The following is a 27,172-nucleotide window of genomic DNA, read 5'->3' on the forward strand; positions in this document are numbered from 1 at the left end:
CTATTTGTCAGGAGGCTTCCGGAAAGATGAGGTTCACTGTGTGTCGTCTGCTACCGTGCCTACTGTCCCTCGTCTTGGTAACAGTTCTTGCCAAGCCGGAATCCAGGAAAGTGGACAAGTCCATATTCCCCATATGCACAGGCTGGGCGCGTAGGATGACCTCGTTCGTATTCAAGCACGCCACAAGGTTGACTTTGCAGCTGGTGAAAATACTGGAAGTAACAGAAAAGGTGAGTGAAGGCACGCCAAAGGCGCGTAGCCTTTGCCAGCTCTCGTCAGATCCTTGAAACTTAGCAGCCTCGGGTTCAGCTGGTGCTTGCAAATGAATCCAGCTTAGAACAACACACAGCAGCTCCATGTTGGCTGCGGAATAGTTAAGGTACAGTTTTCTAGATGTGCACTTTCTGCGATTATGAAAGGGAACATCGCATTTGTGTTCGAAGCCGGCGATTTTCCTGGTGTATGTTTGTCAATAAAAAAAGATCCATGAGCGAGATCCACCAATAAGCTAACAAAATTACAAATTGTAGTGAGCGAGGTCGGAGTTGCACGTGTACAAGAATCGTTGTTTTAACACAGATGAAGTATTCCCTTTCATACTGGCGGAGAGTGTATGCGGGAACAAAAGCGCAGCCTTTTTCAATGAGAGGCATTGGCACTGTGTGGAGGAAAAAAGCGGGAACAGCCAGTTCAAGGCAGTCACAACCCATAGTTGGCCGCTTCCTATGTCGAGCTCTAGTCTCATTCTTTGTTTTTGTTTTTGTCGAGTACTGACTAAACGCAGTATACCCTTGAAGGGGCAGCGCAATATGACGAAAACAGAAGGCAGGAACACACAGGTCAGCGCTGTCCTGTGTGTTCCTGCCTTCTGTCTTCGTCATATTGTGCTGCCCCTTCAAGATGTTCAACCAGTACCAACTCGCCCAAATGTCGATCCTTCTGCAGTATACCCTACAACGGCGCACATTTTCACATCTTGAACGTAACCGGTGCTCTATGCCATAAATAATTACAACAGTGGCGTGGGCTTGTACTGCATTATATAGTCACTTTAAGTCCGCATGTAGTCCCGGACACACTGAACAATACTGAGAGAAAGGACGAGGACAAGTTGCACCACATAGTATGGTAATTTCGAAACATGTACACGAGGCCGCGAAGCGCGCACGAGGAAAATACACAGAAGACTTAATACAAGCACAAAGACACAACAAACTGGGTTTCGTCACAGAAAACGTATAAAGTATGACACACTTATCAGACAGAAGTGCAGACAAATACAAATGTCTTATTTGTAGCATGGGTTATGGTTATACTAGACACTTCGCTTGAAGCCTCCTGGCTGTCCGGCGTGCCCACGACCGGGCCGGTGGGCTAGACCTGCTGGTCCTGACGTGGGACTAGCCGGGTGCGCGACGAGTTCGCGCACTCGCCGGACCTGCAATAAAGTTTCTTCACTCACTCACTCGAACAATCGTTGATCTATCACGATTTTCCCGTCTCATGGTCGCATGCTGGCCACACGCCAAAGCAAAAAAATAATTATATTCAGGCCGCAGTTTGAACCGCTCGGTACTCTTGCTGTCAGCGCGTCGTCAGCTGCAGCACCACCTGTCTTGCTTTTGCCGCTCTGATCGCCGGTCGCTTGCGCTCACATTTTCCCGTCGCCACTGTACACTGCAGAATTTTGGCAAGGTCGTGGATCAAGACACAGCAGGTATGTATTTCGTAAGACCAAAAGATAAACACAGAAAAGAGACCATCACGCTAAGGGAACAAACATAATAAAACCAAGAAATATGACATATTTTAAAGCAAAACCAACTCAGACGAAGAAGTCTGATTATTACCAAGCGAATTTTTTAAAAACTTGATAGCTTCTCTGCACCATGAACGCAATTAATTAGATTTTGATATTCCAGCTTTCTCTTAGTGGTCTATCCTTCGGCAGGAAACACCGGCGTTCTGTTCAGTGCCGCTACACGTGTGGCTACCGTCTCACATGCAGTGGTAACGTGGCAGTCAAGTATCCGGGGTGTATTTTTTTTTTTTTATCAGAAAAAATTTCTCATAATTACCTCTGGTATACAGCGCAGTTCTAGTCATTGAGCTGGGTTACCCGAAAAGGCGACCGTACTTGCGCAAAAGATGTAAATGCCTAATCGACTAATAATGAGATTTAACTAATTATGTGTTAACTGATTACTTAACGACACGAACTGTAATTTACGTATTGCAGCCGGTGAGTTAGCAAGGTGTATCCACATGCAACAAATTCTCAGGATGAAAACTATCTCCAGATATTCATTCCCAAAGTGTGCGATGAACTACATAGGCATTCCGGTGTATTTTGTGCTTCAAAGCATAAAATGGCGTTTTGTCAAAAAAAAAAAAAGGTGAGTGGAACAACAGTGCATTTTTACCTCCGGTTTGACGGTACATGTAGCTCAAAACCGGCGCTGTCATTGGAATTAGTTCGATGCGGATAAGCCATGAAAACGTATCGTATTTGGCGTCGTAAAGTATTTGTTGGAACTTAATTAGTGAAAGCTTATTGATTAGTTCATCAGGTACTTAGATTTCTCGTGCGAGTATTGTCTGCCACTTCGAGCAATCCAGTTCAAGAAATACAATTGTGCTTCCTGCGCAGACATCTTTTTTTTTTATATATAATATTTTTTTTTAAAGAAACACCCAGTACACCTGCGGACTAGAGCCACCAACCCGTGATTCTGACGCACACGTTGCCAGCTGCTGCTATTAAGGCTTCTGGTTCTATGATTCATTAACACAAGTTATACACACATCATGAAGCGCAAGCTGATGTCAGTAATCAGAGTTCCTGGAAATCTAATTAAACAGGTAGTTTGGCTGTGGCACGGATTTTAAGCGCACTTTCTTCGGAGACGCTGCAGTCAGTTGACGGGAGAAATCCTCGAGGTTTGGGTGCATCATGCGTTATCATGACTTCATTGGCACTGTCCAGTAAAGATTTACGGCATGCGTGCGTCAGTGACGGTAGTGTCACAGCATGAATGCGCACCATCTTTTTTTCGTGGTCTTTGTCTTTTTATATACGTCTTCTATTTCGGAATGAAATATTGCTGAAAGTCAGCCTTGTGTGCGTCCTTTTCTGTTCTTCTGCTTTGTTGCGCTGTTCTGAATTCAGGACGTTCAACCAACAAGACAAAATTCTGACGCTATCAACTCTAATTGCACAACTTATAGACAGCTGGTGCCCCAAAACATTAGTTTATGTCTCGAAACATCGACAACGTTCGTGCATTGTAGCACGTTCAGATAGCACCTCCACGTCGCTTATCTGGAGCATGCCGTTTAATAGATGCTACGTACGTCAGCACGGCCTGCAAAAGGCGTTTCGCTAATTTGTGGCCACTCTTGGCGAACATTTTACCGCGATTTTATCAATTTCCTGTGTCTCTAAGGCTCCTACAAGCTGCGTATATCGTGGCAGAAGGCATTTGATATCTTGAACTGAGTTAGTTGGCCAGACAGAGTGAAAGCATTTCACTGCGCTAGAGACGGGGATGGAACACGTACAACTACACGGGCGTGTGGGTCGTTTTACGTTTTTCGTCTCCGTCTCTAGCGCCGTCAATTGCTTTCGCTTTTGATTTATTCCGAAAAAGGCTTAGATGGGAATTTCTTGGAAATATGTCTCATTGTTTTCTTGGTCATATATCCACGAAAAACATATGTGTTGTGTAAATAAATTACATCATGAAAAGGGTCACATGCACTATTTCAGCGAAGGTTAGGTACCTAAGTAACTTCAACGCACCACTTCACAGATCAAGTTCACGTGATCTGTGACGCTCTGTGCCGAGGGTACTTTAGTTCGGATGGGCGAAGTAAAACAAGGCCACTGTTGATAGTAGCGCCCGTACGTCCACCATGCCTTCTTTTGACCTGGTGCTTCTTTGCGCTTAACTCCCTTTCGTAATGCGAAGTCCGCATGGCCGGAAATGGCAGCTGAAAAAAAGGAAGTGCAATATTTCTCCATCTGAAACAGGCGTAATACATTCCATGACCGTCGCGTGGCGATCATTTTACTGCTTTGCAGGGATTGCAATCTTGTACCCAGAGCAAGCGAACCATAGGAAGTGACAGAACCAATGCAATCAAATGCATCGGCCGAGTAACATGGCACATCAGGGTCTCCTCCAGGTGGGTATTTTCAGTGTTCCGCGCAACAGCAAGTTATACTTATTGACGGCACTGATTCGTGTAACGTTGTATGAAGCCTCTTTAGGGTCATATGCCTAATCAAGCAAAAATAAACAAAAGAAGACGGGAAAGGACACAAAGTGCGCAACAATTTTTGGACATTATGTATTCCCCGAGTACATGGTAGATGGCTGCACGATAGGGTGCTGCAGCTTCTATTGTCCTATGCTCCCCATGGTACACTACAGCCTACCAGTACAGTACAGTACAGTACAGTACAGCTTACAGTAGTGTCTGTTTACGTCTTGCTAGCTAGTGACGGTGATCGATAGTGATAATGACGGTGCGATAAACATAATGAAGCTTATGATCTTCAAAAACAGTACAAACCCACTGTGTAGGAAATAAGCCATGATACTGGTACTGCTATAACAAAAGAATAAATAATATACTGAATAAACTGATCCTATATCAAATAAACTGACGCGCACGTAATACAGCAGCCAGACAAAAGAAATATAATAAGATAAATATAATTAAGGGACAGAAAACAAGTTGGGTAAAACGAATTTCACAAACTTCTAACACTTTGTATTTGTTTTCAATTTGTCATTTTGGTATTTCAATTTTCTAATTTCATAAAGAATCAATTGTGTGTGTGTCAGAAGAACTGTCACTCTAGTGCAGTGCGTCGTCCGCTTCATTCTCTCAAGACTTCAGCAGCAGTAGCTAGCTTCAAAGAGCTAGCAGGATGGCTTCGGGGTGTCGAGGTACGCAAAAAAAGAAAATACGACATTCGACGAGAACCCTTAAGCAAGGGACAGTGAAACACTTTTCAACACCCGCTGTTGTCTGGGACGAAAACACCGGAAGAAACGCCCACTGCCGCCTTCTTCATAAGTAGCGCGCGGATGGACTGATCCTTTAGTGGACAGTGAAGAAGCGCTTGTGGCAGTATGCTTCATATGCATCATTTCTTCGCTCCTCAGGTGTTGCTGATCCTGGCAATTGTCTCACCGTCTGCGCCCCTGCATATCTAAGCTGAAGTGCGCGCCTGCGCAGTTACCCATCATAACCATCGTGGTTCCGTCGACAGCATACGTCCCGAGACCTGTGTGCCGCCTTCCCACAGTTGGGCGCTGAACAGGAAGCTCATAGTTTCAGGAAGGGCAACCGGAAGAGACGCCCATTCCGGGATGCTTCATAAGCAGAGCGGATGGACTACTCTTTTAGTGGGCAGTGGAGCAGCATTTGTGGCAATATGCTTCATATGCATCATTTCTTCGCTCCTCAGGTGTTGCTGATCCTGGCAATTGTCTCACCGTCTGCGCCCCTGCATATCTAACCTGAAGTGCGCGCCTGCGCAGTTACCCATCATAACCATCGTGGTTCCGTCGACAGCATACGTCCCGAGACCTGTGTGCCGCCTTCCCACAGTTGGGCGCTGAACAGGAAGCTCATAGTTTCAGGAAGGGCAACCGGAAGAGACGCCCATTCCGGGCTGCTTCATAAGCAGAGCGGATGGACTACTCTTTTAGTGGGCAGTGGAGCAGCCTTTGTGGCAATATGCTTCATATGTATCATTTCTTCGCTCCTCAGGTGTTGCTGATCCTGGCAATTGTCTCACCGTCTGCGCCCCTGCATATCTAAGCTGAAGTGCGCGCCTGCGCAGTTACCCATCATAACCATCGTGGTTCCGTCGACAGCATACGCCCCGAGACCTGTGTGCCGCCTTCCCACAGTGGGGCGCTGAACAGGAAGCTCATAGTTTCAGGAAGGGCAACCGGAAGAGACGCCCATTCCGGGCTGCTTCATAAGCAGAGCGGATGGACTACTCTTTAAGTGGGCAGTGGAGCAGCATTTGTGGCAATATGCTTCATATGCATCATTTCTTCGCTCCTCAGGTGTTGCTGATCCTGGCAGTTGTCTCACCGTCTGCGCCCCTGCATATCTAACCTGAAGTGCGCGCCTGCGCAGTTACCCATCATAACCACCGTGGTTCCATCGACAGCATACGTCCCGAGACCTGTGTGCAGCCTTCCCACAGTTGGGCGCTGAACAGGAAGCTCATAGTTTCAGGAAGGGCAACCGGAAGAGCCCATTCCGGGCTGCTTCATAAGCAGAGCGGATGGACTACTCTTTTAGTGGGCAGTGGAGCAGCATTTGTGGCAATATGCTTCATATGCATCATTTCTTCGCTCCTCAGGTGTTGCTGATCCTGGCAGTTGTCTCACCGTCTGCGCCCCTGCATATCTAACCTGAAGTGCGCGCCTGCGCAGTTACCCATCATAACCATCGTGGTTCCGTCGACAGCATACGTCCCGAGACCTGTGTGCCGCCTTCCCACAGTTGGGCGCTGAACAGGAAGCTCATAGTTTCAGGAAGGGCAACCGGAAGAGACGCCCATTCCGGGCTGCTTCATAAGCAGAGCGGATGGACTACTCTTTTAGTGGGCAGTGGAGCAGCATTTGTGGCAATATGCTTCATATGCATCATTTCTTCGCTCCTCAGGTGTTGCTGATCCTGGCAGTTGTCTCACCGTCTGCGCCCCTGCATATCTAACCTGAAGTGCGCGCCTGCGCAGTTACCCATCATAACCATCGTGGTTCCGTCGACAGCATACGCCCCGAGACCTGTGTGCCGCCTTCCCACAGTGGGGCGCTGAACAGGAAGCTCATAGTTTCAGGAAGGGCAACCGGAAGAGACGCCCATTCCGGGCTGCTTCATAAGCAGAGCGGATGGACTACTCTTTTAGTGGGCAGTGGAGCAGCATGTGTGGCAATATGCTTCATATGCATCATTTCTTCGCTCCTCAGGTGTTGCTGATCCTGGCAGTGGTCTCACCGTCTGCGCCCCTGCATATCTAACCTGAAGTGCGCGCCTGCGCAGTTACCCATCATAACCATCGTGGTTCCGTCGACAGCATACGTCCCGAGGCCTGTGTGCCGCCTTCCCACAGTTGGGCGCTGAACAGGAAGCTCATAGTTTCAGGAAGGGCAACCGGAAGAGACGCCCATTCCGGGCTGCTTCATAAGCAGAGCGGATGGACTACTCTTTTAGTGGGCAGTGGAGCAGCATTTGTGGCAATATGCTTCATATGCATCATTTCTTCGCTCCTCAGGTGTTGCTGATCCTGGCAGTTGTCTCACCGTCTGCGCCCCTGCATATCTAACCTGAAGTGCGCGCCTGCGCAGTTACCCATCATAACCATCGTGGTTCCGTCGACAGCATACGTCCCGAGGCCTGTGTGCCGCCTTCCCACAGTTGGGCGCTGAACAGGAAGCTCATAGTTTCAGGAAGGGCAACCGGAAGAGATGCCCATTCCGGGCTACTTCATAAGCAGCGCGGATGGACTACTCTTTTAGTGGGCAGTGGAGCAGCGCTTGTGGCAATATGCTTCATATGCATCACTTCTTTCCTCCTCAGGTGAAACTATTTGGCTTTGCGCACTAAACGGAGTGAAAATTGCTGCCTATTGCTGCTCCCCTGCCCACTTGTTTTGTTCGATACTGTGTGTATCATACAAAATTGCCGCGTGACTGGTCGCTCGAGGCAATTCGCGTGTATTGGCGGGCTTTCACGCTCGGAAAAAACACTTATGTAGCACGTATAGAGCAACAGAAACCTGTATAGGAAGTTTTTCCTGTTACTCTACAATTTTCTCATTGAAAATTTTCATCTAATTATAATATTTGAGAAGTTGATCAATTAATTAGGACTAATTATGTAATTAGGATGAAACAAATAATCTGAGTATCTCCAAGCGACAGCAAACAAAATTACCTTGGCTTTGTCTAGCTACCTGTCATTCGCATACTTTTAAACGCTGGCTAAAGTTAGCTGGGACACCCTGTATAAAGGCAGTCAAAGGAAGCAAGAAACTGCTATGAGTCCTTTACCAGCGTAAAATAAGATTGAAATAAACCGTGACCGATGACGCCCACGCCTTCGCCGATCTCACTTTAATTGCTGAAAAGATTTTACTAAGACCGCACTTAAGAGCTCGAACGAAGCATTGCTGACCTCGTCCATCTGTAAAAAAGCACAAAGCTTGAGTTCATGAACTTCGTTCTTAATACAGGGCGACTGCACTGTCGGAGCAAGCGTTTCGTTACGTAACCAAATATATAGGGAATATTTTGAAGCGTATAAGTTTTATCTCTTATTTGAAAGGCAAAACCTCTCTCGCTGTGCTCATACACATCTTCGCCTCCGGTGACTCCGAAACCTCCTGAGCACCATTGATTCTCATAACTTTCGGCATAAGGTACTTTTAAAGCGTTCGCTAAGCGGATGGCGCAACACTTATAACTACGGCTGTAGTTTTTAAATTCCTCTCGTGAAAAGACTGCCCACGGCGAAGGGCACAAGAATACTCTTCTGGGGGAACAGAATTGTCTCTCAATCTGCTGTCAAAGGGGAATGGGATTCTCAGTCTTGTCGGTACATGTTACGACTAGTAAAATCATGGTGCAATGGGAAGAGTTTTTATGACCGTGAATGTATAGTGCAGAAATGCTGGATATGTAAATACAGATGGTACAGGTAAGGCAGTCGACCAACTGACGTGCTCAGTGGTGCGTATTGTTTCCGGAAAAAAGGGTGGTTTTTCTAAACACGCACATTACGCATATATGATCTTCACCTGTAGCGAATCACCTATACAAAGATCATCGAAGGAAACAGTTTTTAAAGCCTATAGAATTTAAGAAAACAACCAGTTGTTTACAAACAGCGAGACCGACATTATAGGGATGTAAGCCATGCACGTGGACGTCTACCTCGAATTTTCCGGCGATGTCCCTCTTTGTTGTGGAATTTCTCCTAACGACCACTGCAAAATACGAGTGAAATTTGCAACTTGTCGCCATTCCCAAGGCATATCTAAAGTTGTCGGTACATTCGGCTACCTCATACACAGCAGCGAACTGAACTCGTAGTTTTAACAATGCTTCCATAAGCAATGTATTCCGAACAACAATGTCATACTGCAAGAGAACAGATTTTACACGAAGCCTCACTCAAGAGCGCATACAAATTCATTAAATCGTGCAAGACTGCAAAGATTTATGCGGACGATATATTAAGTACGACATCGCGCCAGGGCATGACGGGGATAAGCACGTATCATGAAGGAATAGGGCCAAGACGACACGGCTTGTGCTAGATGGTGAGGTTGGTTTAAAATTTAAACAACTGGTACCAAGAAAGTTTTCTTCGAAGGCAACCAGGAGCAGGACAAAGAAATGAGCCGTAAGGGTATAGAGAAAGGGCATGGTCCGACATTTCAAAACAAAGCCACACATAACAATCATGATATAGCGCCAGGAGGCGTGCGTCATCTTCACCGAACATTACAACAAAGAAACAAAACAAAATGACTGCCTCGAATGATTTAAGGTTTTAGCGACAGAACCTTAAGCAGTTACGAAGTTCGCATTTGAAACAAAAATGTGATAGTTTTTTCTTCCTCTCTAGGCGCCTGTCCTCGTAAAAGAGATCAATATATCGGATGGTGTCACGCTGAAGGATATGCTGCAAAGGAAATTCTCGATGGCGCAACTATAAGCCTTGCGGGAAGTTCGCCACGTACTTGAATCTTCAATGCTCATCATTGCTATCTTGCGAAGTAGGATGGTGTACGGGGCCTTTCGGCGTAACATTTTATTTCCTTTTATACTTGTTTGCAGGCCTTCTTGAGAACTGCTTCGTCTCAGAAGTGTCAATCTAACAGGCGACAATGACGCAACAGTTCACTTTTGATCGTCAGACCTCTTTCACTATACTCCAATCAGAAGATGACGATTCGCGAGTTGCCGCAGCTGTCTTTTGAAACCATCGGCGACGTAACAGATGGGTCGTTAAATATCAAGCGACGAATTTACGGTCAAATCTGATGACGTCATTAATCGTATCTAAGTACTAGAAGCAGACGATCGCACGCCGTGTCTTGTGTTGTTGCAGTCCCCTCCGCGTCGCAGCAAACTTCTGTCGACTCCGAATATGAGGCTCCTCCTCGTCTTCGCCGTTATTGTGCTGATCGCGATCGTGTGCGCCACGCTTTCGGACGCCAAGAAGCGAGAAAAGGTGGAGAAGCAATCCCAATTTCGCCGCTACATGCGCTTTGCGCGTCAGCTGGCTCTGAGATACCAGCGTTCTGCAAAGCACGCAATGCGCGTGACCAAGGTCACCAACGTTGAGGTAAGCGCAGCTAATCACAACGGCTGCTATTGCTAGCCCCGCTCACTGGTAGCAAGGCAATCGTTAGCAAAATTTGAATTGCCCTGTAGTAGGTTACATCTCAATAGAAAAAAATCTAAGCGGGCGTAATGTCCCTTGTAACCCAACAAGCAGTTATATGGATGTCAGAAAAATAACTTCTGCGTTTTTACGCCCATGGTTCTACTATAGAAAATTTGCGTCTAAGGAGGTGCTCGTGTGACTAAACCTCAAATAATACTTTTCTCGAAATAATCCATGCAAGACGGGCGTAGTAAGTGCAAATTAACAACACACTTTCCAAAAATTGACACAGCCGTCATAACGCTTTAGAGGACGGTATCAGTATAGCGGAGCTTCTGCTAAAACTTTCCTTCAGAAACACACTGAAATTTTTGGCGCCTGTCTGCAATAGTCCGTTCGTTCTTTCTTGTGACCAGGTGGTGCGCGTGGCAACGTCAGCGTATTTTTCCTTAGCTCAACTTTCCTTTTTCCTCAACTTTTTCCTCAACTTCTTCCTTAGCGACCCCTGTGCACCCCTGTTTATTTATTTACTTATTTATTTATTGTACCCTCACGACTTTACAGCATTGTAGAGGGAAGGGGCATAGAAAGAACACTTACAGATTAAATAAGGAGCACATTACATAAAACAAAATCGGAAAAAGCAGCAAGAGAGATGAATGAAAAGTAACGGCATGTTGAGATAAGGTACATGGAATGAAATGTCAAGCCAACAAACACTGACACCAAGGACAACATAGGTGAAATTAATTGTGTGTAATGAGTGAAGTAAAAAAATGGTAAATTAATCGAAATGAAAGTGGATGAAAAAAACTACTTGCCGCAGGTGGGGAACGATCCCACAACCTTCGCATTTCGCGAAGGTTGTGGGATTGTTCTTCACCTGCGGCAAGTAGTTTTTTCATCCACTTTCATTTCCTTTAATTTGCCATTTCATTACTTCATTTATTACACACAAGTAATTTCCCCTATGTTGCCCTTGGTGTCAGTGTTTGTTGGCTCTTTATGATATGAATAATAAATATCGGGCCCCTCGGTTAACCCCCTTTCTTCTCGTATGGAATGAAATGGTTACACATAGGTCATTGCGCTACGCATGCATAAACGCCAAAGAAAAGATGTAAAAATAAAAAAAAACAACATCAAAAGTAACTGTGAAGCTCCTCGCGGAATCTTTCTGGGTTGGTAATACTCAGCAAAATTTTAAACTGCCTGAAGAAGACAGGAGACGAACAGAAACATAGACGCACACACAACGCACAGAGTTCCAACTGACTCTATTCTGTGAAGGCAGGGAACTTATCAGGTTCTACAAAACAGAAAAACAAGGAACAATCATGATGAAATTGTGCACGAGGCAGTGACGAAAAATACCAAGGCCCCTTTTTTGTCACTGCCTCGTGAACAATTTCAGCACGATTGTTCCTTCTTTTTCTGTTTTTAGAACCTTATAAATTCCCTGTTTTCACGAAATAAAGCAAGTTGGAAGTCTCTGCTTTGTGTGTGCGTCTGTGTCTCTGTTCATGTCCTCTCTTCTTCGCGCATTTTAAAATTTTGCTGAATTAATGTACCGACTAGCCCGACAACATGCCCTACTTAATAATGCTGACGGTTGAGGCTGGCAGGTGGTTCCAGTCACGGCTAGTTTTGGGTGTAAATGAATGGGAATATGTTACCGTGTTTCCTCGACGAATATGAACTTTGCAATGGTGATCAAGGCGTGAAGATAAGAAAGGAGCTGGCTGCATCCAGCGCGATTTAAGTACTTGATTGGGATAATAGATCTTCTGAAAAAGGCAGAGGCGAGCTAATTTTCTGCACATGACAAAGGTAGGGAGACTAAAGCTATTTTTCATGGTAGTTGCACTGGATGTTCAATAATAGTTCGAAAGCATGAAACGTGCTGAAGGAATTTGAACTGCTTCGAGCTCGTTGATAAGTGTTACCTGGCCGTTGTCAGGATTGGGGGCTCGATCCCATCGCTCGTGATCCGTTGTCAAGATTGGAGTCGGGCATGAATTAGAAGGTAGCTGGCCCATGCCGTCGTCCAACTTATCCACGCTGAGGACGTTGATGAAGGGAAGGGCTGCTTCTCATCGAGAACGAGGAATATGGGTTTATTTATAGTATTTATATCAGTCTAACATGACTGCTTGAGAGAGAGTGTCTCAGTTCAACATGACTGCTTAAGAAAAGTGTGTCGAGCATGCGCACAACAGCAGTTTTTAAACACTCGGTCCTCCCGCGATACAAGGCTACGCGAACGTTCGTTTGGTGATCGCAAACTAGCCGCCTCTCCGCAGGACGGTCTACACGCACAAAGGCACACCCGTTCGAAGGTCCGGAACCGACGTCAGAGGGGCCCCGTAGAACTCGGAGCCGTTCCGGGTAGCGCGTTGGGGAGTTTGGGAACAATAGTTGGCCCGCCGAACTCATTCCGTCACGAAGTCGATTTAGTCACGCTGTGGCTAGAAGTTGGCGGCGACGCTCCCGGAATGCTGCCGTCACAGTCGCAAGTGGGTGGCAATCTTGCACTGCAGCTCGCCGCTCTTAACAGCGCCGGGATGCTGCCGCCACAGTCGCAAGTGGGTGGCAATCTTGTACTGTAGCTCGCCGTTCCTAACAGCGCCTGGATTCTGGCGCCATAGTCGCAAGCGGGTGGCAAACTTGCATTGCAGCTGGCCGTTCTTAACACCGTGGTCCCATGCGGATGAAGCGTATTCCAGCATATATAGGACGGAACTAAGTGATATATAGCTGTTTGTTTAATGATGATGGTGCTAGGGGAAAATTACGTTTTATGTAACCAAGCATACGATTGGATTTGGGTGTTCCAGAATCAATGTGATCAGCTCATCACAAAAAGTTAGTACTGTGTACACCAGGATACCTATAAGTTCAAACAAATATCAACACAGTTTCATGATGATGATAACAGTGTGAGCTATGAGCATCCCATCTCAAAGGCGGTGGTAACGCATACAACTAAGATCACATTTCTACCTTCCTCGTGCAAATTAGTGTTTGAATTTATTGCACTAGAGGTCGATCGCCGTCGCCATCTGTCGGTAGAGTCAGGTACCGATAGGAAATATTATTTATGAAAATATGCTGGTCACTGTACTGATTCTATTACCTCTATATACATAAGCTGCGTTTAGTCAAAAAACAGGAGCGCAGGCAAATAGAGCAGAAAATACGTTTATCTTTTTTTTTTTTTTGCTACATTGAACAATTTGTAAACCAACTTTTGAAAGCTTGGTCTGTCATTCGTGCCTTCTGGGAAAATTCGCGCCACTAGAGCTCGCCGATATTGTTCCTCACGGATGTTGTTCCTTCTTGCTAACCAAGATAGTGACAGCAGCGCCGCCGCATCTACATGGTGTCACGCTGCGAAGTCTGTCTATTGCGTATGTCTGTTTTTCAGTTGAATGGCGACCGCGCCACCATTTATTTCAATGCCGTGGACACCGTGTGCAAACCAGGAAGGCGAATTCCAACACGGCAGCGGTGTCCCAAGATAAGAGGCAGGGTAAGTGTTGCGATTTCGAATCGCATTTCCTTCCCATCCTATACATCATTCTCGCAAAGAAATGCAGCGGAACGCATCTGTTGACGGTATTGCATTGAATCAGTATAGCTACAAAACGCACCGCCGAAACGCCTTGAGTATGAGGCGTGTATTGCAGAGGGATTCCTCTGTTGGGCGTCACCGCAAAACCTGAGCATGGCCTCCGAAATAAGTGGCGCGCCGGTGCATGCGCTTGGAAACGCGTCGCGCGGCAGCCGGGCTCCACTCTCGCGCTTTTTCCTGGACACACTACGCCACTTAGCGGCGCTGTCGAGAAGTCCGCGCATGGCCTCCGAGACTACATGCGTGGAGCTCTGGCGTGTTCGAAAGCTGAGAATTGTTCCCTCGCTTGGCCGCTCAGCAGCACATACTCAATGATCCAAGTTGGCGAGGGACTCATTGAAGAGCGGCACATGCCCACTGCTTTCACGGCGCAGCTCGCTGAAGCGTTGGCGTGGAAGACTTTCATGGAAAGGCAGCGCATACCCAGTGCATTTGTGACGCAGCTTGCTAAAGCATCAGCCTGGTCCTTGAGGAAACTTTGTGAAGCGGGTTCGATTCAGCAGCACATACTCAATGATCCAAGTTGGCGAGGGACTCATTGAAGAGCGGCACATGCCCACTGCTTTCACGGCGCAGCTCGCTGAAGCGTTGGCGTGGAAGACTTTCATGGAAAGGCAGCGCATACCCAGTGCATTTGTGACGCAGCTTGCTAAAGCATCAGCCTGGTCCTTGAGGAAACTTTGTGAAGCGGGTTCGATTCTTCCCAGCACGGGGTAAACATCACAGGTTTTCTAATGGCACCTTCGCTTGGTCGGAATCGTCCATCGCGAAGACGGCTGGTCCGAAATGCAGCTGGACTCCTTTCCCGCTCTACCACTGCCACTACACGCTACTTCCCACTGCACACGCTGCGTTGTCTATCGGCGACGCTGTAAAGTCCGCGCTCGGTGCGGCTTGGATTCCACCGAGCATCGAAGAAGCGGTATTTTTTTTTTTTCATTACAGAGTGGCACATTCTCAGCAGCGATTACATAGTTACCGAACTTGGCGTCAGAGACGTTCATTGAAGAGCGCCACGCACCTCTCGTACAGTCCCAGTTGCCAAAGTTGGCATCAAACTGGTTCCATAAAAAGCCGCACAAACCAACTGGCACATACACAATGAAAAATAAGCGCGAAAGAAATTAATTGCAGAGAGAGCGGTACATACTTAATCCCAGCAGGGACCCATGTCGACGTCAAAAAGGTTCGATGACGAGCGGTGCATAGGTACACAGTGCCACAAACCCAGTTATCCAAGTTGGAGCGACTGGTGGTTTCCGAACCCTGTTCCCTAGCAGTACAGCCCGGCACGCTACCCATTCGACCATGGACAACCGAGAGGCCCAGGTTTACGGGAAGACGGAGGACAGACAGAAAGACAGCAGCGTGTTCAAACGGGCTAGGTTCATCTTTATAATGAAAAACAAACGGCGTGACACAGGACGAGCGAGTGAAGAGCACAGGACAGATCGCTGTTTGTTGTTTTATTCTAAAGATAGATCTCGCAACGTGCCTGAGGTACCCGAAGAGTTTGGGTCATTGGATAGTCGATGTTCTAATGAGTACAGCACTGGACTGCTGTGCTGAGGCGACCAGGTTTGAATTCAACCATCGGATGAACTTGGGTCACTGGGAGTGAGCCATTCTTTAGGTGAACCTCTTTCACGCCAGCGTGGGAGAGTCAGACTCGGTATGTACCGCAGGGTATGGGCTGCTTATCATGAATCTGTTTGACGTCAACTTGAATCACTGGGTATGTGCCACTTGGTAATTGCCTCTACGCATTGAAAAAAAATCCTTTAAAATTTCCCCGGTGCTGAGCGGACTCAAACCCGCTTCACATACTTAGACAACCTCTCGTGAATGTATATCCACAAACGCACCACGCGTGGAGCACCAGCGCAGCCAGATGGCACAGCGTGTCCAGTGAGAAGCGCGAGAGGAGCCCAGCTGCAGCTACGCGCCTCATGCATGACGCGTTTCGGCGTAGGCAATACGGCGTGTCGCTACATTACTTTAATGCTAACCTCACTGACATCGACATTCGTCGTGAGATTAGTTCTGCCAGAATTTTCGCTACCGCACACATACTGTACTGTTAAACAGCACACAAGAAGTGAAATAGATTTCATACTCTGTGCCGACCCCAGCATAGTGCAGATTCACGGCCCTTTACTCTAGCTAACACTTCTGTGTTAGCTAGAGTAAAGGGCCGTGATCATAGGTTAGTGAGGCCTAGGATTGCACTCAATTAGCTGACAAAAAGCAAAATTAGGAAGTAAAACCTTAAGCTAGATGAGTCAGGGTACTGACTGGCATCTACTGTAAAATGACAGCGAAACACAAGAGAAAAATATAGCAGAAAATTTCGCAGTACGCGCACACACGCACGCTGAAGCATTCAACATTCAGTCAGTCCCAAGCAGTCACATGTAACCTGTCGCATCTCAATAGAACGCTTTAGCTCGGTTGCTTCTACCTAAATACATGGGAAATCAGAAATCGTTTTCATCGGCAAGCACTGCACTAAGTTTCATTAGGTCTGTTGCATTTAAGCGAAAAAAGTTAAAATCTAGCCGCTATAAGAAGCAGATGTTTTATTAGGCTGTCGATCTTTTATAAAAATTGTTTAAAATTGCATATATTCAAAAAACAAAACTGTGACATTCACAGCTCTGTAACACAACAACAATAATGACATTATATTTATGTGAATGGCATCTGATAGTATATGTAAAGCGTATAAAATTGATGCATCATACATGGCTCTTCAATACAGCACTATTATGTGAGTAGGGCTTTTGAAAAACCTTATAAACACGGTAACCAATTCACATAAGATATATATTAATAAATAAAATTTGTCCCATTTGCATGTTCTAAAGGACGCAGTTTACAGAGCTGCGACATCTGCTTTCGGTACAGAATTAATTACGTATTTGTAAACTTCGTGCTTCTAATTCTTTTTTTAACTCACCAGCCTTGGGCAATTTCGGTAAGAACATTCAGACCATAAGTCAAAATTCCAGTCCCATCAGTAAGCAAAATTTAATTTTCTCTTTAAAATGAAACAAATTTTATTAAAATGGTACAGGGGTTATATAAAAAAGCGCTTCTGCGTTCTACATGTATCTGAATAGGCGGCATGGAAGTTGGGCCTGAACTAAAGCTTCCTCTTAATATTGGCATGTACATTTGAACTTGTTCTTTTTTTATGGTAAATGTAGGACAGGACATCGAAAGCCTATAAAAACACTAGCAAGCTTCAGAGCGGCCTCAAATAATTTTCTAAACAGCTCTTCTGTGTACTATTCCCGGTTTCGTTTCTCAGCAGGTACATGTGTCGTGACATCATAACGCAAGAAAGAAAGCGGTCCAGCGGGAGCGACTTTCTGGCACCCGCTCGGTCGTCTGCTACTCTGCTACAACGGGTCTCGCAATGAATAGCAACGTAACGGGCAACCAAGCCAGCCGCAACTAGTACCAAAACATTACAATGTTCTGCAACTGCCTTCTGCGTCATGACATCATGGCGCATATACAACCTGGGAAACGAAACCGACACGTAGCAGAGCTAGCATATATATACAATATTACTTATGGCACTCGCTTGCCAGCATTTTTTCTAGGGTGTCGAGGTCGAGGCACCTTTATTTAAAGCAAGAACAAAATGAAAAGTACAAAAATGCCATGCCAGTGCTCCTTTCAGAAAGGCAGCGGTGTTTTGTGGTTCTGTGTACCGCATGTAAACGAGGCCGCGGTCCAAGAACTTTTTTCTTCTTGAAATGCCCGACGGATAATTACCGAGCCTCAGTGTGAAGGGCAAGCGTTGGATCATCGTATTGTAAATAGTATGTCACGCAGTACGTAATTCAAGCTTTGTTCTAAAATTTATTTTGACCACCTTTGACGTGCACCTAGTGCTTGGCATAAGTAAGCGTTTCGGCCTACCGGCGCTTTCGGATTGTGACCTATATGTAGCAAGGAATCTAATCCGCAGTGTCGTGTACAGCACGAGTACATCATAGCCATTTATTCACCGCTGGGGGATACAAAACAGTGCTGTTGGTTTCAATGCATTACCTTCGTATTATTAGTACAGGAAAATATTATTCAAACACAATGACTCGCGATAATATGTATCAAATTCCAAAACTATGAGCTTTGTGCAGATGTGATTTGGAGGACAGGCCCTCACTGTGTGCGGGTGTCAAGCGTATGTTTCTCTTTTCTACGTGTAAATTAGTATGCGAGTAAACATTGGTGTAGTATGTATTACAGGGAAACTAAGACATTTAATTAATTTTTATTAATAGAAAGACTTTACTTATGTAACCATGATCATGTTTTAGGTCAATTAAGGTTCAAAATAAACTGTTGTGCAATTATCCCGGCATTCTAATGGTGTCAAAGTGACCTTTAAGGAACTGGCATAGACAGTGGCGCGAGATTTCCCTCTGTGTAGTATTCCATAACAGCAATACTATTTGTCCTGCACTAAGCGCTTTTCCTTCAGACTTGAAGGGCGATGTCACAGCGTCAAGTGCACGGTTTCTGTGTAATGGAATAGTGCCGCGCTGGTTTTTAAGTGAACTCTTGCGCAGAATGTGTACGCGGATGGAACGAACGTTTTCCCTGTGCTAAGCGTGCGCGCCAATGCGCAGACGTACTCACTCGACCTGCACACAACTTGCTTTGCAGGAGCCACATACGTGCTTCGGTGAGGTGAAGTTCCTCGGAGACTCATTTCGGAGAGTCAAGTACGGGAAAACCAACTGCCTGTAAGTCTGTGCTTTGCTATGCACAAAATATTTCCTGTTAGTTCACCTCACGCGCGTCCATGCTACGCGGGGACATGTAGGACGAAAGACGACGACGCCTAGGTGCGCATTTCTTAAACCGAAGCTTTCTGTGCGAATCTGCCAGGAATTTGCTCCCCATGGCTGCTGTTCGGAGCTGCTGCTGTTTAGAAAAGATGTTAAGGATACCGTGTCTCATTGTGTTTTTTATCACGTGCACACAGTGCTAGTTTTCCCAAAAGCCTACTTATATCCAGTCCCGGTTGTACTTCATGTTTTAAACAAAGCATAGAGTTAGTAAATGAAGCCCGACCCGCCGTGGTTGCCTATAGTGGCAATGGTGTTGGGCCGCTAACCACGAGGTCGCGGGATTGAATCCCCGCCACGGCGGCCGCGTTTGGACGGGGGCGAAATGCGATAACACCCGTGTACTTACATTTAGGCGCACGTTAAAGAGCCCCAGGTGGTCCAAATTAATCCGGCGTCGCCCACTACGGTGTGCCTCATAATCAGATGGTAGTTTTGGCACTGAAAACCCCAAAAATTATTATAGGTAAGCCTGGGAACCATTACTTCCCTCTGAACACCCGTTACCAATCCATACTTCTTGTGCTCCACAACATATTATGCTAGAACAAGGACAATTTTTGTTACGTTTCTGGGAACCATTACTTCCCTCTGAACACCCGTTACCAATCCATACTTCTTGTGCTCCACAACATATTATGCTAGAACAAGGACAATTTTTGTTACCTTTCTGGGAACCATTACTTCCCTCTGAACACCCGTTACCAATCCATACTTCTTGTGCTCCACAACATATTATGCTAGAACAAGGACAATTTTTGTTATCTTTCACTTTGATTATCTCTTCATGCTTTCCTACGCATCCATTTCCCACTTTGAACTATACCCGTGCCTAGCTCTCGATTCTTCTGTTACTTTTCTGTTTCTAACTCCGATTTAACTGCTTTCATTATACATATGTACAGCAACCACAAAATTTTACGGACCGCGGTATCTCAAATAACGTTCAATTTCCCAGCATCCTTCAGCAGTAGTCAGTGAAACCGAACATCACAATGTTGTTCACATACACTGGTAGAGGCTGTAAATGCTAATACTAGGTTATTACTAGGCTAATACTAGGCTAATACTGCGTTGTGAGGCTGCGCATATATTCAGCTTTTGCTCAGATCTCATGTTCTGTAAAACTTTGTGGTTGACGGTACTCTCTGTAGGATTTATTTTTAAATCGTTAGGTAGAACTTGTTGTAGTTGTATGTCCATTACCTTCGTATACTAAATTTCCTTAGCTTGCCTTCGAATTTCTGGGTTTTTCTTGTTTCGTGTAGCAGAGCTGAACCATGACCTCGCCATTCGACGCTTTGTCGCTTCGTTTGAGGGCCATGCTGGCAGTTCCCAACAACTTTCATCTTCGGCAATGCTGCTTGAAAAAAAAATGTGGGATCATTTCTGACCTTGCGCAAAAGTACAGCAGCAGTTGTTCGTCTGGCTTCTTTCTGTTCGTCTGCCAGTGTGTGAGAAATGTTTTTACAACACTGTTAGCCTCTCGATGGTCGGCATTTTTCGTGTCCTTACGCGAGCAGAAATTATCACCCTCAGCAATGGCTCATACCCCCTAAGCAAACAAAAATGTAATGGCTCATACCCCTCGTGATGCAGAGGGTACAAGTACAGCGACCGCCCGTTCCTCCTTTCTCCAAGCTTCTCAGAAAGCCGGTGCCCCTCGCCTTGGGGGTCATTACCCTCTGCTCTTTCTTGGAATCGAAGCAGCTCCCCGGATTAAGACGCCACCACAGCCACTAGGCAAACCTGCTTTGACGTTTGAATAAAAGCCAGTCGACTCTCCGTTCTGAAGCTGTCAAAACGTGCATTCCCCTTCTCCACTTAAATTGAGCTCCCAACACAAGCACTCAGCAAAGTGATGCGAACATTACTTACATTCATTGGAATCACGGATACTACGCACAGAACAGCATACGTCTCAATAAAAAAAAAACTCAAAACAAGCATCTATCATCATCAGTAATGGCTCATACTCCCGTAAGCAAGAAATGCAACGGCTGATACCACCGTGAGGTAGAGGCTACAAGCGCTCAGTAAAGTGAAGCGACCAGTGCATACATTCCTTGAAATCACCCATACAACACACAGAACAGCATACGTTTCAATAAAGAACAAGCTCAGAACAAGCATCTGAACCACCAATAAAGAATTGCACATCCCCTTCAGCAGTTGTAGTGGCGGTTGTGCAACAGCTTCGCTGGACATCTACTTTCGCAGGGCCGGGATGGCGAGTCTCTTTCTTTTCTTTCTTTTTTTGCATACAGTTTCAGTTTCCCCAAAACATTGAGTAATAGCCGGAGGCACAAATCCCTATTGAGTTACAGATATGCGCACAGTAACATGGTCATTTTCTTGCAGTAACTGTCTCTCACGTTCCACCTTAGCAACCGTACGCGGCGTTGACGGATGGCCGACTCTTCTATCCCCGTGCACCGAATTTCTTATCTCCCAAAACATTCGATGCGATTGAAAGGCACTTCTAGATATTGTTTCGCCAGCATAAACTTGTATAATCAAGTTCCATGTCCTACCAAAAGCTTTCCTCAGCCTAACGCAGAACTTATTAACTCTCGGCTCATAATTCGTGTCCATCGCGCCACTCATGCAACGTCAAACTAAATGCTCCAACAACTCAAAACACTGGGTTGTTTACGTGGAACCCATGTTTACGTGGAAACCTTTCCATTGCTAAGTGTACTCTGAGCACATACAAAGCGATTTAATAACAACGTTTTCTTGAGCTTCAACGGAATATTGGCATGGGGCACACCTTCCAGAACAAACTACATGAAATTGATAGCCTTACAAAAAAAAAAGACTTATTCGCCTATACGCAAATTACTGTGGTTCTTTTTCACAACTAAGAACATCGCCACTATTCCAAAAATACGACATGCTGCGTGCGGACATGATGTGCCATACGCAACTTCTTCTAGAAATTCGAAAGAAAAACCCAGGCGCACAATGCAGTGAACGTAACCTTCCGGGATACTTCTTGCGACAGAGCACACAACACACACAAACCCAAAGACGGGAAACATACATTCGTCTGCCGGTGCACAAAAATAATGAACTGATACAGTGAATCGGTATCCTTGAACACTTTTTAAAGACATTTAAAGAAGAAGTAAGAGAATGGTTAAATAGGGAAGACATATACTTTAGAATTGAATAAATGAGTTTATTCAATAATGTTTCTGCCAGAACACACATTTTTTTCAGGATCCACGCATCATTTCATGCAATATTTTTGCATTTTCGTGTTTATTGTATTAATACATTTATATTTGAATGCATCCATGTCCTATTTCCAATCTTCATTGTATTTTGCATTATTTTAGCACTCAATTAGGATGTGGACTTTTTTTGTGCACATGCTGTTGCTTTATACTGCTCTATAAATTCGATAACGTTTACCTTTACAAAAAATTTATTTGTATAAATTCAGAACATCATTACAATCTGAAATGTTTGTTTGTACTTAACCGTGCTGCACAGTGCTTTACAAGTTTGAAGGTGTTTGAATACGATGACAATATATGTTGTTCCTATAATTTGTTCACAGCAATCAAGTCTGTTGTAACTTGCATAATTGTGCATACGTGTGTAAACTGCTGTCAAACATATCGCTTACGGGGGCTGAGATCTTAGTCAGGCTTTAGGCCTTTAGTCTCAGCCTACCCTCGTTTGAATGAACGGGAAATAAAATTCAATTCAATTAAGTGATATGGAAAAATAAATCAGAAATCAATCGTGAATCGTCTCCGAAAACCTTGCCTGCAAATTATTTCAGTGTACCCCACGGATGCATAGCTAAACTGTTTCATTATTTTTCAGAAGAGATTTGATGTGGTTTTGAAAAATGTTTTAGACCACTCCTAATTTTCTTTCGCATTTCGCAGAGCCGGCGATTGTTCAAGCTTTTGATTTTCTTTTTCTGCACAAAAATCTAGATTTCGATTAGAGCTGTGGCACCTCCTCATTGGTAGTCTGTGTAAAAGCCTGTGTATACGTCATATTCACGTCCTTTTTTTAAATGAAATGAATAACTGAATAAATCAAACTGTATTGCAATCTTACACAAGGCAGAAATCAACGAAAGGTGAAGTGATAAAGGTTGTATATTGAGTTTGCCTGTAGCCCCACGCATAAATTTGGCACGAAAGCTGTCAGACACAAGATTGCAATGTTTAAATCATAACAGAAGGAATATTAATAGACAAAATGACAAACTACAGCATAGCATTTAGAAAGTGCGCCTTAAACTCAGTAAGTCTTATTGGACATATGCTGAGTTTGCTAGTATTTATCCAAGAGGATAGACATGAGAAACTATAAAGCTTGTACGCCATCATTGCTTCGGTTACGAGTGACTGCCCATCCCTCTGCACTTGTTAAACATCTCTACCTGCAGGTCTGGCAAAACTTTTTAAAATAAATATATAGAGTTAGTGAAATAGCAATTGTGACGTCTATTCTAATTCACACAGCAGCAATAAAAAATGGGGAAAAATGTCACAACTTCAGAAAATTCTTGTATGCATATATAAGAAATATAAGAAGTATTGCAGCCCATACGGGCTGCAATACTTCTTATATTTACACAGTACTACCGAGCCTGAGAATAACTTCTTGTGCATTCTCGTGAATGCCAGCTATTTTCTCTCCAGCCTAACCTTTCTTCGTTGCTCTTTGTTTCTCGAATTGGTGCCTGCCTGTCCTGCAAAAGACGCATCGACGCTTCATTGGAAATACCAGCAACTTCAGCTTCAAGGTAGTGATGAGACACACCGGGTGTTGAAAGGTTGGTAATCTAAAATTTACATCCTACAAAACAGAGCAGCGTTCTTGGTTAACCTCTCTTACCGGCACAGGTCGGCGCACTCACTCACGAGTCGACTCACTCAGACTAACGCAGACTGAGACTACAGCTCGTTAGTCTGAGTCTGAGTGAGCCCGGCTGAGCAGAATTTTGATGAGCCTGAGTGATTTCTCAGCAAAAAAAAATCTGAAAGAACCAATCTCACGATGAACGTTGACGTTACGCGATTAGCATTGAAGCAAAGCAGCGACATACCATATTACAACCACAGAGACGCTTCATGCATAGGGCCTGTATGCAGCCGGACTGCTATCTCGCGTTTACCTCGGAACATGCTAAGTCAGTCAGCGGCGGCGCCGCGAATCCCGCACGTGGCACTTGTGCGAGAGAAGTTTGGCCAGATACAAATGACGTGGGTGTGATTCCGCCCAAGCACTCGAAAAATCTTAAATGCTTCTTCCATCAGAAAAGCGATACATACTAAGTGACACATAGTTACTCAAGTTGGCATTAGAAAGGCTCATTGAAGAGCTGTACATATCCAGTAGCATGTGCCCGGTGATCCAAGTTGGCCCCAAGGAGTTTCATTAAAGAACGGCACATAAGGAGTGGCGCACACCCAGTAACACAAATTGGCGTGAAGGCAAACTGATGAACGGCACATATGTATTGTCGCGTACCCGTGATTCAAGATGGCCCGACAATCGGTTTCGAACCCGGTTCCCTAATCACAGCATCCCTATGCTCTAAGCATTAGCCGCCCATGTGACCCCAGTGACTCAAGTTGACGAGAGAGAGAGAGAGAGACAGACAGACAGACAGACAGACAGACAGACAGACAGACAGACAGACAGACAGACAGACAGACAGACAGACAGACAGACCCCGGAAAGTGTGTGAATTTGTGAGTGAATCTGAGAGATTTTTGTTTATTTTGCAGGCCTATGCGTACCTGGGTGTGAAAGTTTCTCAACATACCGACTCGGCGCTTGATCTGGCGTTCTGGTTTGAGTAACTTGATACAGTATTATTTCTAGGGGCGTGCAAATAGCGATTTTTGAGACCAAATGAAATAAGCATCGAATAGTGCCAGACGCGAATGGAATCGAAACGAATATTTATTGGTTTTCGAATAATGAACAGTCGTTATCGCAATTAATATTTTTACGGGGAAGATAGAAGGCCAAAAGAAGCGCCGACAAACGCTGTCATAATATAAAACGATGCTCACATCCTACTATTCTTAAAGTGAGCAAGTTTCTGTCATTACACAGTACGTCATGAAACATTGTTTATTAAAAGCGCGAAGGGGGCATTAGGAGCAAACAAGTAGTTTCTTCAGATGCGCAGGACTCTTCAATAAGCGGGAATGCTCGCTGTACAGCCTGTAAAGTATGGATACCTAAGCGACGTATATAGCCTGCTCCATTACAGAAGTTCTCATGCTTTGTGTCTATGCCATGCCCGCGGGCATGAAAGTTTACCGTACTTTTGCTGAAATCTTATGTTTAAATGGGCGCTGTTGACGTTTTGAAATATTCGAAAAGTATTCGCAATAATTATCGCATTTACGAATAGTGGCTATTCGATACGAAGACCGAATCGAATAAGACACTTTTGGATTCGTCATTCAAAATTTCCGGATGTTCGTACACCCTTAACGATTTCAGAATGAGTTGACACATCATTAGTTGGACCGTATGAGTTGGTACAACATGTGCTACGCATATGAAGTGTAAATGCAGGTTGAAAAGCTTGAGTGGGAGAAAGCTGGGTTATCGTATCGGCAGCAGCTTTGTGGCATCAACATAAGATGCCACCAATCCTCGTTTATGAAAGAAAGTAGACGCCACGCTGGCTTAAGGGCTATGGCGTTGCGCTGCTGATCTGTATCTGGGTAGCGGGTTCGATCCCGCGCCATTTTCGCGGCGGCCGCATTTCAGTGGAGGCAGTATGTAAAAACCATCCTTACTTAAATTGAGGGACACGTTAAAGAAGCCCTGGTGGTCAGAATTATTCGCGAGTCGCCCACTGCGGCGTGTCTCATAATCATATCGCGGTTTCGGCACGTAAAATCTCATAACTTAAATTAAGCTGAGATGTGGGTCCAATTCGTCCAGTAGACCTGTAAGCGCCCACACGAATGATGTTTTTATATGGGTAATGTTAGCATAGTTCGAAATTTTACTTTCATGAGCTCGTTCGTACGGCACAGTCCATCTTTGGCGACCCACGCGAAAATCGCTTAGGAGATTACCGTGCATAACTAGTGACGACCGGTGTGATAAAGTCGTATGTGTGGCTATTATTGAGTGAAAGTGCCAGATGCCCCCCTCCCCCCAACGCTCTGTTTCTCTCTATTCCCTCCGCAACTCTTACGCAGTTCATAAAAAAAGTTCGCTTGTCCATGGTGCTCAAGGAGTGACTTCATTTTTTTTTTTTTTTTTTTGCAGCCTCATGCAAAGAGTAAAGTCGTCGTTATCACCACCGTGTATGGTCAATCGTCAGCACTGTGCAAGCTTCTTCGCTGTAGTGGGAATAAATTCCTGTCTTTCTGTACGGAGTTGCGCTGCCTCATTCGGAATATCTGCACAGTGGTGCTGGGATCACAACGAGTGCTACCGCCTTGACGAGCCGAATATACGTTGGCTGGCACTGTATCACGAGAAAAAAGAACATTTTTTTCCGGGACAACAGTAAATAGGGACAGCTCGCGCTAGTTAATCACAACAACTTGAAAAACGGGCTGTCAGAGGCATCAGAGTGACATTTCCTGTTACTGCCATGATCGTTTTTTTTCACACTTACATTAATATACTAAGGACAAAATTGCTATACCAGGCACCTTAACCAACTGATATGACGCATCATCTCCATTTTTAATTTTTTGTTACTTCTCTAACAGTTGTAAAGCATGATTACAAAACAAAAACTTTCAGCGGGCAAAATATAAAAGTGGAGCACAAAAGAACAAGAAAAATTCTAAAAACACGAAAAATCTGCAGAACTTCCGGCGGGCACACGGTATAATAGGTAATAGCACGCGTTAATAATATGCCCTTGTACGGCATAAAAGTAATATCAAAATCAGAAGAATCCGCTCACGGGCCAGTTGGTACATCCTTAATTGTACAGAGTATCCGCAGCATAATAGACGAGAAGAAAAGAACACAGAAACGACATGTGCCGGACTGGCGCTGACTTCCAACTATGTAATAATAAAAAAAAAACTTTTATATATGCAGCCATGTTATCACAAACGGAAAGTATCAAAGGTGACCAAAAATACTGCATTTCGTTATCAAACTAGGAGCACTTACACAGATAACATCAGTTTTCCTCATGTGCGCTGCCTGTGTTATCTCCCTTTTGTTTTTGTTTTTACATTCTTCAGGAAAGTCATGTGATCCAAGT

At 45.0% G+C, this 27,172-nt stretch overlaps 2 protein-coding genes across 3 annotated transcripts in view; one reads left to right on the top strand and one right to left on the bottom strand.

The window, feature by feature from the left end:
• LOC126533249 (uncharacterized) lies at nt 1-26,321 on the top strand. 2 transcript variants are annotated; one of them, XM_055071825.1, is made up of 5 exons: nt 1-230; nt 13,859-13,963; nt 18,749-18,828; nt 23,666-23,740; nt 26,212-26,321. In XM_055071825.1, the coding sequence occupies exons 1-4, from the start codon at nt 27-29 to the stop codon at nt 23,712-23,714; spliced, it is 438 nt and encodes a 145-aa protein (XP_054927800.1). In that variant the 5' UTR covers nt 1-26; the 3' UTR covers nt 23,715-23,740; nt 26,212-26,321. The 2 variants fall into 2 exon arrangements, with proteins under 2 accessions (XP_054927800.1, XP_050036481.1); XM_050180524.3 differs by lacking the exon at nt 1-230 and adding an exon at nt 10,120-10,389.
• LOC126533226 (uncharacterized) overlaps nt 1-27,172 on the bottom strand; it is a 106,074-nt gene that overhangs the window by 30,845 nt on the left and 48,057 nt on the right. The window lies entirely within an intron of this gene.

This window comes from Dermacentor andersoni, chromosome 7, assembly GCF_023375885.2.
Source record: "Dermacentor andersoni chromosome 7, qqDerAnde1_hic_scaffold, whole genome shotgun sequence".
Lineage (NCBI taxonomy): Eukaryota > Metazoa > Arthropoda > Arachnida > Ixodida > Ixodidae > Dermacentor > Dermacentor andersoni.